Source organism: Anas acuta, chromosome 1 (genome assembly GCF_963932015.1).
Source record: "Anas acuta chromosome 1, bAnaAcu1.1, whole genome shotgun sequence".
NCBI lineage: Eukaryota > Metazoa > Chordata > Aves > Anseriformes > Anatidae > Anas > Anas acuta.
Window position 1 is genome coordinate 71,090,225 of NC_088979.1, and position 17,225 is coordinate 71,107,449.

General features: G+C 39.3%; 1 protein-coding gene across 2 annotated transcripts in view; it reads right to left on the minus strand.

Annotated features, from left to right (window-relative positions):
• The window catches only part of DHRSX (dehydrogenase/reductase X-linked), a 212,019-nt gene that overhangs the window by 53,047 nt on the left and 141,747 nt on the right, over positions 1–17,225 (minus strand). For both annotated transcript variants that reach the window (XM_068682180.1, XM_068682179.1), the window contains exon 5: positions 9,133–9,234. In XM_068682180.1, the coding sequence (XP_068538281.1) occupies positions 9,133–9,234 (102 nt within the window). The remainder of the gene's footprint in view (positions 1–9,132; positions 9,235–17,225) is intronic.

Sequence of the window (17,225 nt, forward strand, 5' to 3'; positions counted from 1 at the left end):
TTTGATAAACAGCCTCTTGGGACTGAGCCTTGGGCTGTGGAGGAGAGCTGTCTCCAGCAGCTTTGGTCTCTCCTCCCAGAAGAGGAGCCTGCCTGCATTCCTCTCCCTCTCCTATCCCCAAAATCAGGTGACCCAACTCCGATCTTATCGGGAACAGTATATGTGCAGGAGGGAGGGGAGAGGTTCAGTCCCAGACATGCATATCAGTTTCATCTGCCTCAGTTCTTTCCCGCAAACAGTAAATTTGCTGTCCATGATTTTCTTACACAGCCACCCTAACTCCTTTATGCCTGAATACTATGAAATATGGTATATACTATAACCCTATGAGATATGGGGCTGGGAGGCTCCCACCACCTTCCCTATCCTTGGTTCTATTTCCATCACCATTGACACAGGTAGATGGGAATTAATTTTTGCAAGCTATTTGTCTACTTGGAGGCTAGACTGAAGAGAGAGATTATAATCATGTCCACACTGGGGGAAATAGGTTTTTTGTCTGTTAAACATCAGTAAATTCACACACACACACACAAAGAGATCAGTGAAGAATTTCCATACTGCAAGAAAATGTTCAATCGGTGTGCAACAGAGATTCTGTTCCTCAAAATAAGGACTCAGTTCTCATGAATTATGTGGCATCTAATCACTTGCAAACTGACTGAGAGCTGTCCTATAGCTGAGACATGAAATTGCCTCTTCATCCTTACTACCAACCCCAGCTTTCCCCCAGTTATTTGCTCTCTTATGTATTTCTTGCTATTGAGTAAGAATTTATGCTACATTCATAGTTTAATTCTATTTTAAAAGTCTTTCAATCACAAAACATGAATGTACTGCCATCAAGTTTTCCCCTGTCCTAAAGGTTCCCACCTGACTGTCCCATTCCCCCCATCAGCTCTTTACTCAATCTTTTGCCGTCTCTCCCATTTAACATCCCTGTCTGACTTCTCTAAACCCTCAAATCCTCAGCCACTTCTCTTCTATTTTAGTTCTCTAAACCTTGTCTTCTTGTATAAATCTCCCTCCCCTGGAAGTTACGGTTTTGCCCCATCTGCCTTCAAACTGGGCTTCTCCCTTCTCCACACTTCAGGTTTTTTCCTCATGCCTACAAATGCAACAGCCAGCACTTACAGGGAGATGTGGTCACTAGCAACATGGGGTCCCCAGCAGCATCAGCTCACCAGCTCTGTCTGGTGAGGCATTTAGGCGTTACTTGAAATCACATCCTATCTTCATAGCCATGTCCCAGCTCCAAATTAAGGTAAAACCCAGACACCCACTACCTTTCACCCACCTCTCCCCTCCCCACAGCCTGCTTTTCATGGGACAGGAAGTTGGCACAGAGATCAGAGAGCAGCCAGGCTCCCAGATTGGACAACAGAGAGACCAGAAGCTGAAGCAAGCCACAGTGACCATCTCCACCACAGCTCCAAGGTAGCCATGGAGAAGAGGGGACACTGGTGCCCAGCATCAGTGCTGGTGCCTTTGCCTGCACATGGTGCAAGGGCTTTATATCAGGGTTGTGATGCTAGGAGAAAGACCAGCTCAGTCCCGAGTCAGGACATGCTCAGTACAGACAAAATCTTTAGATATTTTAGTGTGAAAGATGTTTTCCAAACTGGATTGCTTAACAGGCTTCTGTCTCGACACAGGATGGGAATGTTCTACTGGTGCTGAAAGGTTCATCCATCTCTGACACCAAAGCAGCACCTTGCCGGCATTTAGGTCCTCATTCCAAACTACAATAACACAATAAAAACTTTTTTAAAGAAACTTGACATCATTTTTGACATCATAAAACACACACACACACACACACACATATATATATATATTACTATTCTTGGAAAAAGATAAACTCTTTTATCTGGCATTACAAATATTAAATTAGAAATAATTTAGCCTAAGGCAGATAGGTGGCATGAAAACTTTTAGACCAATCATTAAAAGTTTGGCTAACTAGTAAGGAAATAGAGATTGAGTAATGTCTACTGCTAGTGCTCCTGTACTCACCTAAAATGCCTACAAGGGAGAAGTGGACTGTATCAGCTGTGCCCACAGAAATAAAGCAATGCATCTTTCCAGTGAAGACAAGCTCTTAGCCTATCAGTAGGTTAAAGGGAACAAGAAAGGAAAAATGCAGAAAATCCACATTCAATGACAATAAGAGCAACATCCCAGTCTTGGTAGGTTCGGTGTAAATCTGAACAGGTTATAATAACTCCTTAAGAACAGATTCACTTTTTGAGTCAGTGTCATGCTGCTCCATAGTGAATATATGAGTTCCCTGGAAAATGAGTCAGTTATGAAAATATATATATGATCCACAACTGAGGTTTGTTTTTGCACTAAAATCAGAACATTCATAATTGGGCCTGGCTGGGAATAAAACAAAAGCAAAACAAAACAAAACCTTTTTTTCCTAAAAGCGTGCTCAGTAAGTGTTTTGTAATTTGTGTTGGCACAATAGTGAGTTATCACCCTCAAGAAGAGAAAATAGGAAAGTCAATCAAAGCTTTTTCATTCAGCAGGAAGTTCTCCTAGAAGTAAAATATCTCGTTTTGCAATCTTTCTAAAAAATATTTTTACCTAAAAGCTATGAAAAGATTAGGCAAGAATAAACCATGGCTCATCCCTGCCTCTCAGTAATGCTAGTGGCAAATGTCCCACACACTTACGTAGAACCGGTTGGGTTTCCTAATCCATCAATAGCTGAATTATTGTATCTGTCTTCCACTGATAAAAAATTCACATTCAGGACATAAAAGCAAGTGAGTCAAGAAACTACAGCATGTGGAGCCTAAGATATTTCCCTTTTCAAGAAATGTTTGATATTCCAGGCACAGAAAAAAACTTTGGAAATAATTAGAAAGACATAAAAGATAATATCAAACAAAAGTAATGATTTTCATGAATGAAATCTTTACAGTTTGACAGCTGGAAGTAGCCTAAAGTTGCTCTTCCAACGTATTAGTTAATCAAATAAAAAGTAAGCCTTTTATAAGAAATCTGGTATCTTTGTAGTGGATACATATTCTGGCAGACAACAACGCCGTTCAAGTACGATAACAGCTCTAGCTGATGACTGCTGCTAAAAATGTGGGCACTAAGTAAATGTCAGCATTGCACAACCATTGGTGGCTCCGAACAAGCTGGGCTGGGAACTGTAGGCAGGATCACGGAGCTCTGACACATGTGCCCAGACACGTTGCTTCCAGTACCCAAGGCACCAAATACCTGTAATGCGCAGTGTGCAAACAGTATGCCAGCCTCCCCATGATTTCCAGTCACCTCTCTGATAAAGATACCTCTGCTGAAAAAGATCAACTAAATGCCATATGTTATCACTGGGCTTCTTCAAAAAAACTGCCTCTCAGAGTATCTTCTAATTTTAGAACAAATTAATATTGCATGTTACTGTCTTTACGACTCTTGTAGTTTTGCCCATCATCCATGGAATATCCACTTGAAACCAATCTCCCCTCTACTTCAAATTACCTTTTCCAGCTCTAAACACCTCCCAGAGGCCCAGCTCTCCCACAATGGCTACTATCAGTCAACCATTACATACAGGTCAAGGGCCAGATGCCCTTGTGTTCATCCTCCTCTCTTTCTCCTTGTTCTCCCTTTTTGTCCCCCCCCCTCTCTCCTGTTTCACCTCAGCTTGGCTTAAATATTTCTCTAATTTGTCTTCAGGGAAGCATAAAGATGAAAAATGACCCTGTAATCAAGACAATGGAACAAGATTCATGAGATCAGTTCCTGAGTTCACCACAGCCTCCTGTATAACCGGAGGAAAAGCATTATTTTTGTTGTAATCCAAGTTCCACTGGAGTCAAGAGCAGCAATCCTCCTCACTAACTTTAACTCAGGGCCTTTCCCAGTTATTTTCCACTTCTCTGGGGCTGTTTTTTCTTCACTCCATTTTATAGCCTGTTTAGCCTGCAGCTGCTACCGATGGGAGCTGGCTCTAATCCAGTGGGACAGGATCTTTTCTAGATCCCAGTGCTATAACATAAGTAAATGTGGTTAAACATAGCCAATCCATAATACTTGTGAATAGCTAGGTACCTATAAAACTGTTTGCATTTGTTATATCCACTTGTTCCCACCCCTCAAATCTCACATTTCTTCTGAAGATTGATCCTAGAAATACTTAAAAACAAGTAATTTAATATGTGATCAAGCATGACAACATCCAAAGGACTTCTCAAATGGCTTCAGGCAAAGGATTATGGCTGGACTGCACATGGCTGAACTGACTGTAGGTAACACAAAGAAATATATTGATATTTCACATGCTTACCTGCAGATATGTCTTTTGTTGTGCTCTAGGAATTGAAGAAATAAGCTTATAGAGACCTATTCATTCTATCAAGAGAGAGATTTCTCAGATGATCCACAATTTATGGAGTATGATCCTCTGAACTAGCCAGCAGTTCAGAATTATTGATTTTAAATTGGCTCAGATAGGTTTCAACCTGAAATATATTACATGTAATCTGCCTACAATAGGCTAATAATATACTGAAATCTCTAAACTCTTTTTCTGTGTCTGTGTGCATGCCAAGGCATATACTAAATGTAGTTGTCTCTCAGTCCTTTCCTATCCTGAAGCCAAAACCACAAGCCCTTCAGTAAACTGCAACAGAGAAGGTAGATGCTATTTCATTTTTAGTGAATTAGACGATGTACGTTTGGTATCCAGAGCTATTCTTTTATCGGTATAGATGTTGTGATTTTGGTGTTAGCTCTCTTGGTTTTAAGATCATAAAGTACTGCAAGGAACACATACGTTAAAGTATTATCTAAAAGATACCGAGAAACATTTCTAGCACACAGAGAAAACAATTGACTTCAAGTTAGAAAAAATATCTCTAGCATGAATCAGTGACTGCTGTTTATGGAATTTTACAAAGTGTTTTACATCTGTTCCTTGTGCAGTTCTTGAAGATAGAAGACTTTTTAATGCATCTTAACCGTGATACTGTTTTAATGACTGTATTGAATGGCTATGCTACTGTAGATGCTGTAATATACTAAATGATTTTCAACAGTACAAACATGCTGTCCTTTTCAAAAAAAAAAACAAAAAATGGCATCCACTTGAAGATTAGTGGACTAGAATACACATTCTTCTGACCTTTCAGAAGAATTCTTCAGAGTAAGTTGTACTGTATCTACCCTTCTGTGGCTCGTAGTTTGACTATTTAGCTAACCTTTTTTTTTTTTTAACTTTTTTCACAGAAAATGCATTACATTTTGGTGTCTTTTTTTCTTTCTTCTTTTTTTTTCTCTTTTTACCATTGGCACATTATGTTTTTTAAGGAATGTTTATGTAATACCCTATTTGCGTCTTTAATACATTTTGTTTAATTTAAAAGACAAGAGCTGAGCATGCACATTACTGATGCAGAAAGCATAGTAATGGCACAACAAACCTTTATTTGTCAGCTGAAATCATGTGTGTATTCAACCAAATTTTTTTCTTTGAAATTAGGAATTAGAAAGTTAAATATATATGCTAAAAACATCTATAACAAAAAGAGAGGAGGCGACTTCAGTGCACTAATCTCCAATTTGAAAGCTTAGACTTCTTAACATGACTAAAGTGGTTGGATATGTAAACCTTACTGAATTTTTTGTGGCATCTGGGTGTCTAGCTCTAGCAGAATATTCTGCAACTCAGGAGTTTGCTATTATATTAATTTCCAGCTAGATCCTTGGGCCAAGCAAGTGATGGAGAGCAGATATGTTTTTTCAAAAAAAATCAGTAGTGATCTGGGAAACGGATGAATTTCATAATGATCTTTGGTCAGACATATAGTACTGATTGACCTAACACAGCAACTTGTGCCAAATCACCTATCTTTAATAATATTACAATCTTAATTTCATAGTTTGTATTACTATATGATGTCAGAACTTTCCTCAATTCATCTTGAAATGATAGGCATTTTGTTAGATTCACAAAAGCCCCCGTCAAATATCATATACCTTAACATTCATTCAGTATCCATACTCATGGAGATATGATGTGGACAGACCACTATATAAATATAATAGTATAAATAAATAAATATAAATATATTTAATAATATATATATATTAATAAATAAAAATATATTTATATTCATATTTACATTATATAAATATAAATATAAATAAATATAAATATATACTAAATATATATTTATATATCTAATATACAGACATAATTATATAGATACATTTAAAATATTTTAATTTAAAGCAATTAAATAACACTAATGTAGTGTGAAAAGAAATGCAATGTATTAGTTCATGGTGTTTTTACATTAAATATAATAAATTAATATAATCCTTGATAATGAAGTCCTGCTCCTATGAAAACAGAGAGGAAATTTACTATTAGATTCCAATCCTGGTATGATTCAGAAATCATGGGGCCCATATGAAATCCATTTTCAAAAACTAATAGAGATGTCCTATTAGCCCCAACAGACTCTGAAAAGCGTATGACTGCCTACAAATGCATTGTGCAGATGCCTGGCCTGCAGGCTTTTCCCCATATGCTAGAAAACAAAAATTCTTCTTCATATCAAGAACACTAGATCTTCAAGATCTGTAAGAAATAATAAAGTATTAGGTGATAAGAAACCCACTATTCTAGATGCATACAGTGAGACATAAGAAAATCCACCATGTCATTATGGGATGTCCTCCAAGCACTCGAATGGCCCTGCAAAATGCCTTGCTATTGACAACTAAATTTTCTGACAGAAAGCATACTCACTACTGATAACATGCCCAACAACTCACCCACATAAAACACTTTATTATCACAAGCCTTGTCCTCTCTCAGGGACCCAAGCTTGTTTCTAAGGGATCATGCAAGGAAGGAAGTTGAGCTGACAACTGTCATGAGGTTTTTGAGTGAGTAGTGCCTCCAGCCCTGCAGTCTACGATGGACTGGATCTCGTTCCTTAGCACACTGCATAATAGTGAAGAAATGGGTTTTAAAGAGAGAGAGAGAGATAGAGAGAGAGAGAGAGAGAAATAGTAGGGAAGGAAAGGAAAAAGGAAAAACCTACCAGGTAGCCTAAATGTCAGCATTTGTCTTGTATGTGCTCAGTACTGATGGAAAGCCAAGAGAAGATGCAAAGGTTTTTATGTGAGACCTCTATTAGGTATTTTCATTTTCCTCTGATATACCAAGAAAGCACTTGGGCTTTCACTTTAAAACTAGTTACAAAACTGAATACTACAGATTATTTACAAGAGCAAACAAAGGATCATAAACTGGGGGGAAAGAGCTTTTAGAGGTGGATGCTGATGATGTGCCAGGTAATGATCAGAGACTAACCTAATTATAAGGGAGTATTTACAGCAGCTTTGGATACTATCAATTCTGTGATTCTGTTAGTTTCAGTAAAAAGCAGGGTTGGACCAACCATTCCAGACTTATTTCTAACAAGTTGTTTTGTGGTGGTTGCTCGTTTGTTTGTTTTAACAACCAAATTTTCTTTCCAACTTTAAGTATTTGGTAACAATCATAAGTGAAATCAAATGCCTTTCTTGCAGGTCGTGAAAATACAGACTGATTCAGGCAGATTTAGTCTCAAGCTTCTTTCTCAAAAGAGAGTTTGGGTCTTTGGTCTTATATTAAGCACACTAGGAGATCTATTTGCATCTAAGTTGGTTTATTGATTAACAATATGCATTTAACTGCGATTGTATATGTCTTGTTTCTGCAGCACGTAGGGTAGAACCAAGTCCTTTACTCAAGAGGTTTTCCAGCCACGCTGTCATTGTAGCTCCATAATTTCTCCCCTGAGCTGTCTCCAAACCCCCACCACACAGCCCTAGAAGCTAGTGGATGGCAGGGGCTTCCTGATGGGTGCAGAGATATCAAAACCTTGTGTTCTACAAAGTGCTACATGTTCAAAATGCAGCTTGATTCCCACCTGTGTAACAGTTTGCACTGTGCATCTTTAAAAGAAAGCATGTACAACTACAGAGATTTTGCAACCAGGATTAAATATCCGTTACCTTTAAGTATTTCACGATTAAAATTATAATGGTAGGTTTTTTTTGACTAATGAAATAAAAATGAACGCTTACTTGAACATTTAATGAATGTTTCATATCAATCAGGAAATAAAATACTCTTGATTTTTTATTGCAGTATTTGCATTACTGAGAGCTGTTTAAGGCATCAACAATGTAACAAAATATTTTATTTGCAGCACGTTTGCCCTCACCTGGACCAAAAGATTCACGGGAAAAGATAATGAGCATGCATGCAAATAATGCGGAAAAGAAGAACAGCAGAAAGCTTCAAAAAGAATCCTAAATTGTTGCTGGCAGATTTATCCCTAGTTAAATACACCGGTGAAAATTCCCCTTTAGGAAAATGCACAGAGCATATAGGAAAATTATTGTATGGGCTGTTTTCCAAAAATACCATAGCTATAAAGAATAATTAGATGGCAAGCATGTGAATAACTAAGTTTAAATCCTTAAGAGTAATGAGATTCATTTGATAATTGTATGAATGCAAGATAAATGTCATCCTTTTAATTTGTTCTCTGACCACTGAGGATGCAGTTGATGGACAACTTTACAGTAGCACCTTGATCAGAGCAGTGACCGCTCTGAGGTCACCTGGATAATTTGTTGGATTATGTTTCATATGGATTGACCCCCATCCAGCTCAACACACAGCAAGAGCAAATGCATGCGTTCATAAAAGGGAAATATAAAGGAGAGAAAGCAAACAAAGGTGAAAGGGCTGGTTTTCTACAGCCATGAAGTACAGCTTTACTTTGCTTTGCCTTTTTTTTTTTTTTTTAATGGATGCTTAGATTTTTCTGCTGTTACATGAGTTTTAGTTCTGGAAAGCTTAGAGACACAGCAAGAAGCAAGGCTTGCAATAACATCACAAGGAAGGGTGGCACCCAAGTGTTCAATCTGCTCAGCTGGTGCTCTCTTAAAATTGCAATTTAACCCCTAGGAAGACAACCCTGTTAGCGCAGCCATACTGTAGCCTGCTGTATGGTTCAGGTAATCGATCTGAAATGTTTAAATGATTGGTGAGAGCCCCATTTGTCACATCCTCCCCATACGTAAAGAGAAAATGGAACTCACCATTATTCACCAGGACATGGAGTGGACAATTCTTTGCTCTAAACTGCTGCACAAATTGCCGAATAGACTTCATGGAAGCCAAATCACAGTATAAAAACTCCACTGGAAGAGAAGAAGAGATGAACAAAAACAGAGTTAAGACCGTTATAAAGATATAAAAATACATTTACATACATCAGCAAGGACTTCCATGATAATCTCACCAGAAAAGTGTAAACATTTTAAAACTAAACTTGGCTTTTGCAACTTATTGGTAAAGCTGGCTAGTCTCACAAGATTTCTTCTTTCTTCCCTTCCTTCCTCCATTTCTATTTTAAGCCATCAATTCTTCACACAGCAAACATGAGTAGTGCTGCTCCCAGAGTTTGAAAAGGGGTTTCAAACAGAGCAAATATGTCCAAATCCCAATGCTTTTTCTATTGCTGGAGGGTCTGCAGCTCTCCAACTTTGAGATGAAAAGACATGGAAGCCGAAAATCAGATGGGGAGAAGAGAAGCCACACTGGGTGTCACTACGTTTCTCAGAGGATGACAAATATGTTCCATGTTTTTTTGTTTGTTTGTTTGTTTGTTTTCAGATTATCTGCTGAATGTCTCAAAATACATTTAACGTCATTATATTTTTATTTCCAATAAAATAGATCTCTGACAAAAGCATCCTTTGTCCAAGGCATCAGTCAGCCATTGACCCTCGTTCCAATAATACAAAATTAATTTAAAAATTAAAAATTAATGCTTACCAAAATACCCCAATATTTTTAAAACAATCAGATCTGAAAATTCTTATCCTGCCTCAGTTCCTCATCTTTCTCACCCCTCACTCTCAAAGAACTGCTTCATCTGCTTTCATTGCCTTAGGTGGCAGCCATGACCAGGGTTATAATGTGCAAACAAGGGGGTCTCCCCAACAACAGCAGTCACTATCCCTTACTACTAGTAAAGTAGTAAGAAATATGAAAGTCATACAAAACCCACTCCCCTTGCTCACCGTGTCCTGGCAGGACAAGCACTTACTTCGATTTGATTTCACCAAGCTCACTGTCTTTTTGAGCTGTGGCAGCCTCTGCATGGCTCCCAGCAGTGTTGGCCATCGTGGCTGAGTACTGAGGCTCCCACCCTGCTTGACCTCCAGGTCCTTGTTGCATTGTTCCCCATCTCTTCTGCCCTCCCACCTTACTGCTGCCCCACTCCCTTGCTCTGCGGGAAGCAACAGCTACCCCTTCCTTGCACATGGCTTCCCCCACCTCCTGCTAGAGAAGGAGCAAGCTTTAAATAAAAGGAAAACTAAAGTTACACAGCTCTTCACACACATGCCAAATAAAACTTCTCTTTCAGGAACATTAAACTATTTAATAACCAGACTACAGTAGAGGCTCTAAAAAGTGACCTTTCCTTGCTATTGCTTTCCCTGCTCCATCAGTGATGTTTACCAAATTGTTTCATCCTGTCACAATCAGGGCTGCAAGCTGTACCTATAATGCTTCTTTATAGTATGTCTGTGCAATATGGATTCAGGCAGGCCTGCAGGCACAATAGCAAGCTAAATAACAAAACAATCACAGCTCTTATTAAAATCCTTTATAGAAGAACATTTCCCTCAGTTCCCTTCAGTTTTACAGAGTGCAGAGCTTTAATGATCCTTATATGTTTTGAATAGAGACAATATTAGTCCACAAAAATGGTCTTAGTGAATTCTTATAAATTATTCAGTGGTCCTTTCTAGGAGAGAGAGGGAGAGAGTAGATTCCAGCTTAAAAACACTTTAAATAATTTTTTTTCTACATGGTTGTAAAGTCACACCATTTCAACCACACTATCACATGAATAAGTCTGGATAATATCTTGCGTTCTCTGTAGACCTTTAGGAGATCTGCAATTTTGCTTAATTTTAACAGTGTCCTGCAACCAGAGGCGGCAAGGAAATGCAGAGGTTATTAACTCCTGCTAAAGAACAGAGTTGTTCAGGTTGTTCCTCCTGTGGCCTGTATGCACAAACCTGCTTGCATTAACATAATAGTAAATACTGCAACAAGGAATGGAATAAAGACCTAAGTGAGTTTTAATGCTGACTCTGCATTTGCTCTGCTTCTCCAGGCAGCTTATCAAGGAAAGCAATTAGGAAAAGCCTGATGAACTTCTTATAAGGCAGTCCCTTACACCACCGCTGAAGAAGTCCTTTTTAACACAAAATATTCATCGTGGTACAGAAGACATTGGGCTTCCATCAGCTGCACTATGAGGTGGCACAGTGCAGGGTCCAACCACTTCTTCAACACTTTCATGGACCGTGGCAACGTCAGTCACCCTCCTGGTTTTTGCTAATGCCACTAAATACACAAGGAAAGCTGGTGACTGAGAACATTCACTAACCCAAGTTTTAATTTATTCCCTCATCAAAATTGTGCTTTTCTGTATTGCCAACAACCTACATGTACACTGCGGTGAGATAGCCAGTATGGCAAGACAAGTGCTTTTCAGGCTGACCAGTACAACCTCATCCTTCCAAGAAGGTAACTTTTTGCTACACCTGTCCCATTTCCCCTTCCTTAATTTTGTAGTTTTGGAGCAAATGCTGTCTTTTGTTATGACTGTACAGTGACTAGGCTAATGTCATACTAGGGCGAGACTATCATTACTAAGCTTATTTACTTTCTTATTTGGGGAGTGTGTCATCGTATTCAGCATTTATAAAGCACTTTCCATCAAAAGATCAGAACGTGCTTTGGAAAGGAAAACAAACAGGCAAATCAAACCCCAAATTTTTCTTTTCGCTCACAGGGCAGAAACCTTAATGACCAAAGTCCTTATTCATGCTCGGTCATGCACAGCAGGTCTCTGCCAGTTTCACCGGAGGCAGAGCCACGCTGCCCTAGATGCCATCGTGCTCTGGAAAGTGGGACAGAAAAACTGCTCTGAGTCAGTCATTGCAGGGCTGTGAATAGAAACCAAACTTCTTCCTGTCCCAGGGTTTGAGCACTTTGTTCTAGTACAGTTCTGAGGTATTATGCATTTAGAAGATAAGGATAACGGGTAGTTTTTAGACTATTTCAAAGTATGCAAAAATATACTAAGTGAGTAAAATATACTTTATTAAAAAAAAAAAAAAAAAAAGTCTTTATTAAAGACCAGCATTTAATAATGTGAGCAAATGACCAAACCTGTACTTGCACCAGCAATGTGAGTTAAATAGCTTTTCAGAAACAAGGGGAAAAGGTATTCTGTGTAAGGTAGGTATGAACAAAGAGAATAAAAATGTGCAATAACAGCAGGCAAACTGAAATGTAAGCCAGTATTAATATGTAGATATATCATTTCATATCATTTTAGTTTGTCAGCCACTAGACTTCAAATTATTCAAGTACCTATTAATTGATAGTAATGGTCATTCTGCTTTTGAGTTTAATAGTATAGTAAGTTTTAAAAATTAACGGGTTCCTTTGATTTGCTGTATGCCATTAAGAATAAAAATGGGGAATAGAAGCTACATATAAAATATCTATATACATATACTCTACATCTATAATCCAGCTAATTCTACTGAAATACCCTAATTTCTAAGTCTCCCACATTTCATTTTGTCTTTTCCTATTCTTCCCCTTGTTTTCAGGTACTTCTAGAATGACAGCCATGTCTGTGTTTCTTTCTTCTAGTGGATATGTCCCTTGTTCTTATCTAAATAATCTCCCCAAAGAAAGTGAGCAGGTATTTGTCAGACACTGGTGAAAGTATTCACTGCTAAAAATACCTTACTATTATTTTATTGTAATTTGATGACTCCATCGTCAGGAAATTATTAGCTAATAAAATATAAAAGGAGCATAATTTCCCAAAAGACATCTAGTGCTACTAATGCCATTATCCACCTATGAACAGATATATATAGACGGTGCTACAATTGCTGCTTTGCATAACTGCTTTCTTTTAAGCATGTATCTGTCGCAGCACCTTCAGCAGCAGTTATTCTGGCTGCTCCTCAGTAAGACTTGCTTATCCCACAGGGTGATGCTGGTTCACAGCACACGGCACCATTAAGCACCTGCATAGTGTCTGTTCCTGCACCATGCGGCCTCAGATCGCATGGTAATGATCACTGACATCAGAGGACATGATGGGCAGGCACTTTGGAGAGCTTTCTGACACCGTGAGACCCATGAGAGCCTGATGCAGGCTCTGAGTGCTCTCTTGAGTTTGCCCCTTAGGGTCAGTTTCCCTGAGCTGCATTTCAGACTGACTGCTTCTTTATGTTATTAGCACACCTTTATTTCTGAATATCTACAATTCACTTCCTTTCCAATTCACTTCCTTTGCTTTCCATGACCAGCACAGTTGACTCTGGTTGCACATTTTGAAGAAAAAAAAAAAAAAAAAAAAAAAAAAGGCATGACATGAAATTTTGGTCTCCTACAGAAGGAAAAATTAGAGGGCAAAAGAATGGGCATATATTGCAGTGAATGGTCAGTAACTGTAAAGTTCTCTGACATTCAGTGATCTGCTGAGCACTGGAAATGCAATACTGGGGCTTCCACAAAGGCTATGTCATGTAGTTTTGATTTAGATCAGATTAAGATGAATTGGAAATCACCTACCAAATGGTTCTTTTCTGCATTCAACTCTAAGTCATCATCTTGAAATCATTATAGACAGCTACAGCTCCACATCAGCAGAAATCAGAAGTCGGAGTCAACTTTCTTTTATTGCTAATGTCAGTGCAGTGTTCCATCATGCTTTCATTTTCTTTCTTTCTTTGTTAAAAATTAAAAATAAAATAAAGTAAAAACAAGCACGGTGTCCATTCTGGGGAAAGCTATAACTGCCCAGAGTAGCAGGGAGTTGGGAGCTCCTTCATGATGGAAGTGAACTACAGAAAGGACTGCTTTGCCCATTTGCCACCTGTCTTCAGTGTCTGAAGACGTCAGCAGGAAGAGTTATTTCTCCAGCAATGCACAAGGAATGGTTCCTATACAAGATCATCACAAATGCTGAGGAGTCAATATTCATGCTCCAGAACATGCTGCAAAAGCTCCACATGGGTGCATTGTTTCTCTGGATGCTGTATCCCCTGAAGAGGCATTGAGGAGTTTGGCTGATCACCTGCTATTCTGTCTCACAGTCATACTTTGTCATCTGCTCAGAAGCAAGGAGAAATGTACTGCTCATGAAAGACCTGACTATGCTTCTGAGCACCTGGATGGTTGTTGTGCATCAGAAACTGCTCTTAATGAGGCAAGCACCATCTGATAGATGCTGCGTTGCAAAGTTACAGAAGCTCTGTCAGCAAGGTGGCAGGTGGAAATAAAAGTGGAGCAAATGCCAGCAGACTGAAAGTATGAACTGGGAGGAGGTAAAGGCATAAAGCAGTACTGTCTGGAGCCTTCTTCCCTCTTGTCACTGCACTGTCATTGCTGACACTAATAAAACGTGGCCTTCTCTGGCCCACTCTTAAGAGACAAGCCTGGTATCTCCCTTCTCCCTTTCTAAAGTACAGTCGTCCTCTCTCCCCAAAGAAAGGTGTCCCAGAATCAACTCATCTTTCTGAGTGAGCTCTGCTCATCTGTTTGTGCATGTCTTTCAGCCAAAAGAAAAGTCACTCTCACTCAAAACAGGGCTGCCAAGAGAGGGGGGTGAACTTCTGGCCAGATGGAAATTTGGACCAGCTGAGCTCAAAAGCTGGCCAGAAACTAGGCATTATACAACAGTGCTGTGAGAGGTAAATGCAAAAGTAGTTCTATACCATTAACACAACCCTGGGATTTATCGGTCTACACGTGTGGAAGCAGACAAGCCTCTGTCAGCAGAATGTGCCTCCTGCTAACAGAATATTCCTGCATCATCTGGGACTAACTCAAGGGCTGTGGTGCAAGTCTGCCCAGACGTGCATGATGACAGAGTGTTTCCAAAGGACTACAGAATGCTTACTTTAAAAGAACTGCTAGGAGAAAAAAAAAAAAAGTCAAACAAAACAAAACAGAAAACAACAAGGCAAATAAGGTGTGTACCATCCAATTGTGTACTGGGTACAATAATAGACAGTCATCACAAATGCAGCCAGCACAGCATCTCCTATTCATGCTGTGCTCCTGCCCTTCTGCACTTGATGACCTCTCTGACTTTTACACCACAACCACTCCAGAATCTGCCCCATTCTGCGTAAGAAGCCAAGATTCTCAGGAATTAAATATTAAAGCAGTTAATGTGGAGAAAAACCTAGTGTGTGCAATGGTACCTATGCACTGGTTGACCCCTAATTGCAGCTGCATTAATCGTGACAATTTGCAAAACTTTGGATCCCAATTCATTAAACTATTTTAAGTATGTGACTGTGAACCAAAATGTTGGCTGTTGCCTGATGAGGACCTTACAAGTTCCGCCTCACCCTGCCCAGTCTACTTTTCAGTCCTCTGTTGGTCTGAATAATGTTGCGGCGTTTTTCCAGATCACCAATCTTTCATAGACTTTCAGAGACTAAAAGAAAAAAAAATCAACCATGGCTAGCTCTAGCATGGATTTACTGCCTAAGCTGATGCTTGAGATATGCCATAGAAGAAGGGGACAGATGGAACACATCCATCTGCAAAGTGTGTAAGTGCAATGCTGTGGACCAAAATACTGAGCAAACCTAAAGACATGCAGCTTGGGTATGGTCATTAAAAGAAACAGTCACAGCTTTAGGTGGACTAGTTTGTCTACAACCTTCCAGAAGGCAAGTGAGAACACTTACATTTAGCTGAGCCTTCCCTGAGTCACCCATTCCTGTGCCACCAGCTCTAAAGGCAGTCTAAAGAGATTAGCTTCCTGAGCCCCATGTTAGCCTTTGTGAGCAGCCTCTGAATGCCATTCTGCAGCCTAGGCTGTAAAAAAAGAGCTCTGCATTGATGTTCACAACATAAAGAAAAATTCACAGTGGGCAAATATTAGAAACTCATGCTTCTCCCACTCCCAGGACAGTTTGAACACTGTCTGCTCAAAGAGCTATAGAAAAAAAAAAAAAAAAAAAAAAAAAAAAGTATTTAATGGTGCTATTTCTTAACCATGTAACTTTAACCTATTAACCTATTGTACTAAGAGAAATGAGGAAAAAAAAAATCTTTAGCTTTCCAACAGACACTTTCTCTCTCAGAGGTGGAAGAGTAAAATAAAAAAGAAATTTGTCCTCGGAAACTGAGCAATCTGGGTTTGCTACTTTCACCTTCTGTAACAGAAGTGTGTGGACTAGTCCAGTGATCGTTTAACCTGCTAAATTCAACAAACACCCGTAGCTCTTGTGCACTGGTTAATCAAAGAAAGCCAACTTCCAGGGTAAGAACAGTGTTTCAGTTCTCTCCCTGCCAAATCCTCCCATTACTGCCAAAATGTTAGATCATTACAGGAGAGTTTCTGAATGGGTTCACCATTCATGTTCCCTGAGCACTGGGATGTAGCAGCAATGCAAAAAAAAAGAGGTAGTCCATGTAAAGCACCAGAACTGCTCATGTGTGACTCTGCTAATTGTACTGTGAGCTGGGATGTTATTTAAATATGTGATCATTTTAGCAGGATTCCTACGCTGCAGGCATAGTATGCTCTGGGTTTTCCAAATATGTAAGTAGTGCTTTGCTGTATAATATTTAATATTTTATGTTCAGCGGGGACAGGCCTTGAAAAAGAAATTGGCTGTCATCAATTTATAAGAAGAGTTTAGAAGACGGTGGCAGTGGGATCCATAGTGAGCTCTCAGGGTGAGGAAGATTATCTCAGCTTCCTGCGGGTAAAATTTCATCCAGATTATTTACTGGGGAGGCTTTATTTTTCTATGAATAGCAAATACAATTATAGATACATAGAAAATTTCCCCGTATACTTGCTAGAAATTACGTGCTGTCTCCCTTCCCTCCTCCTGTGTTTAGGTGCTCATCACCCAGATTTGTGACTGCAGAGAAAGAAAGTCCTCTGACACCCTCCCCTGTTGCAATGGGAAGACTTTCTTTGATTCTACCCCACTGAACAACAGCTTTGGGAACCTCTCTGTCATCATTTCTAGCACCTACTGCTGTGCCTTCACATAGGTTGAAAGCAACTATGAGTTTGGCAGCTTCATAGCCCCATTCATAGCCCCCC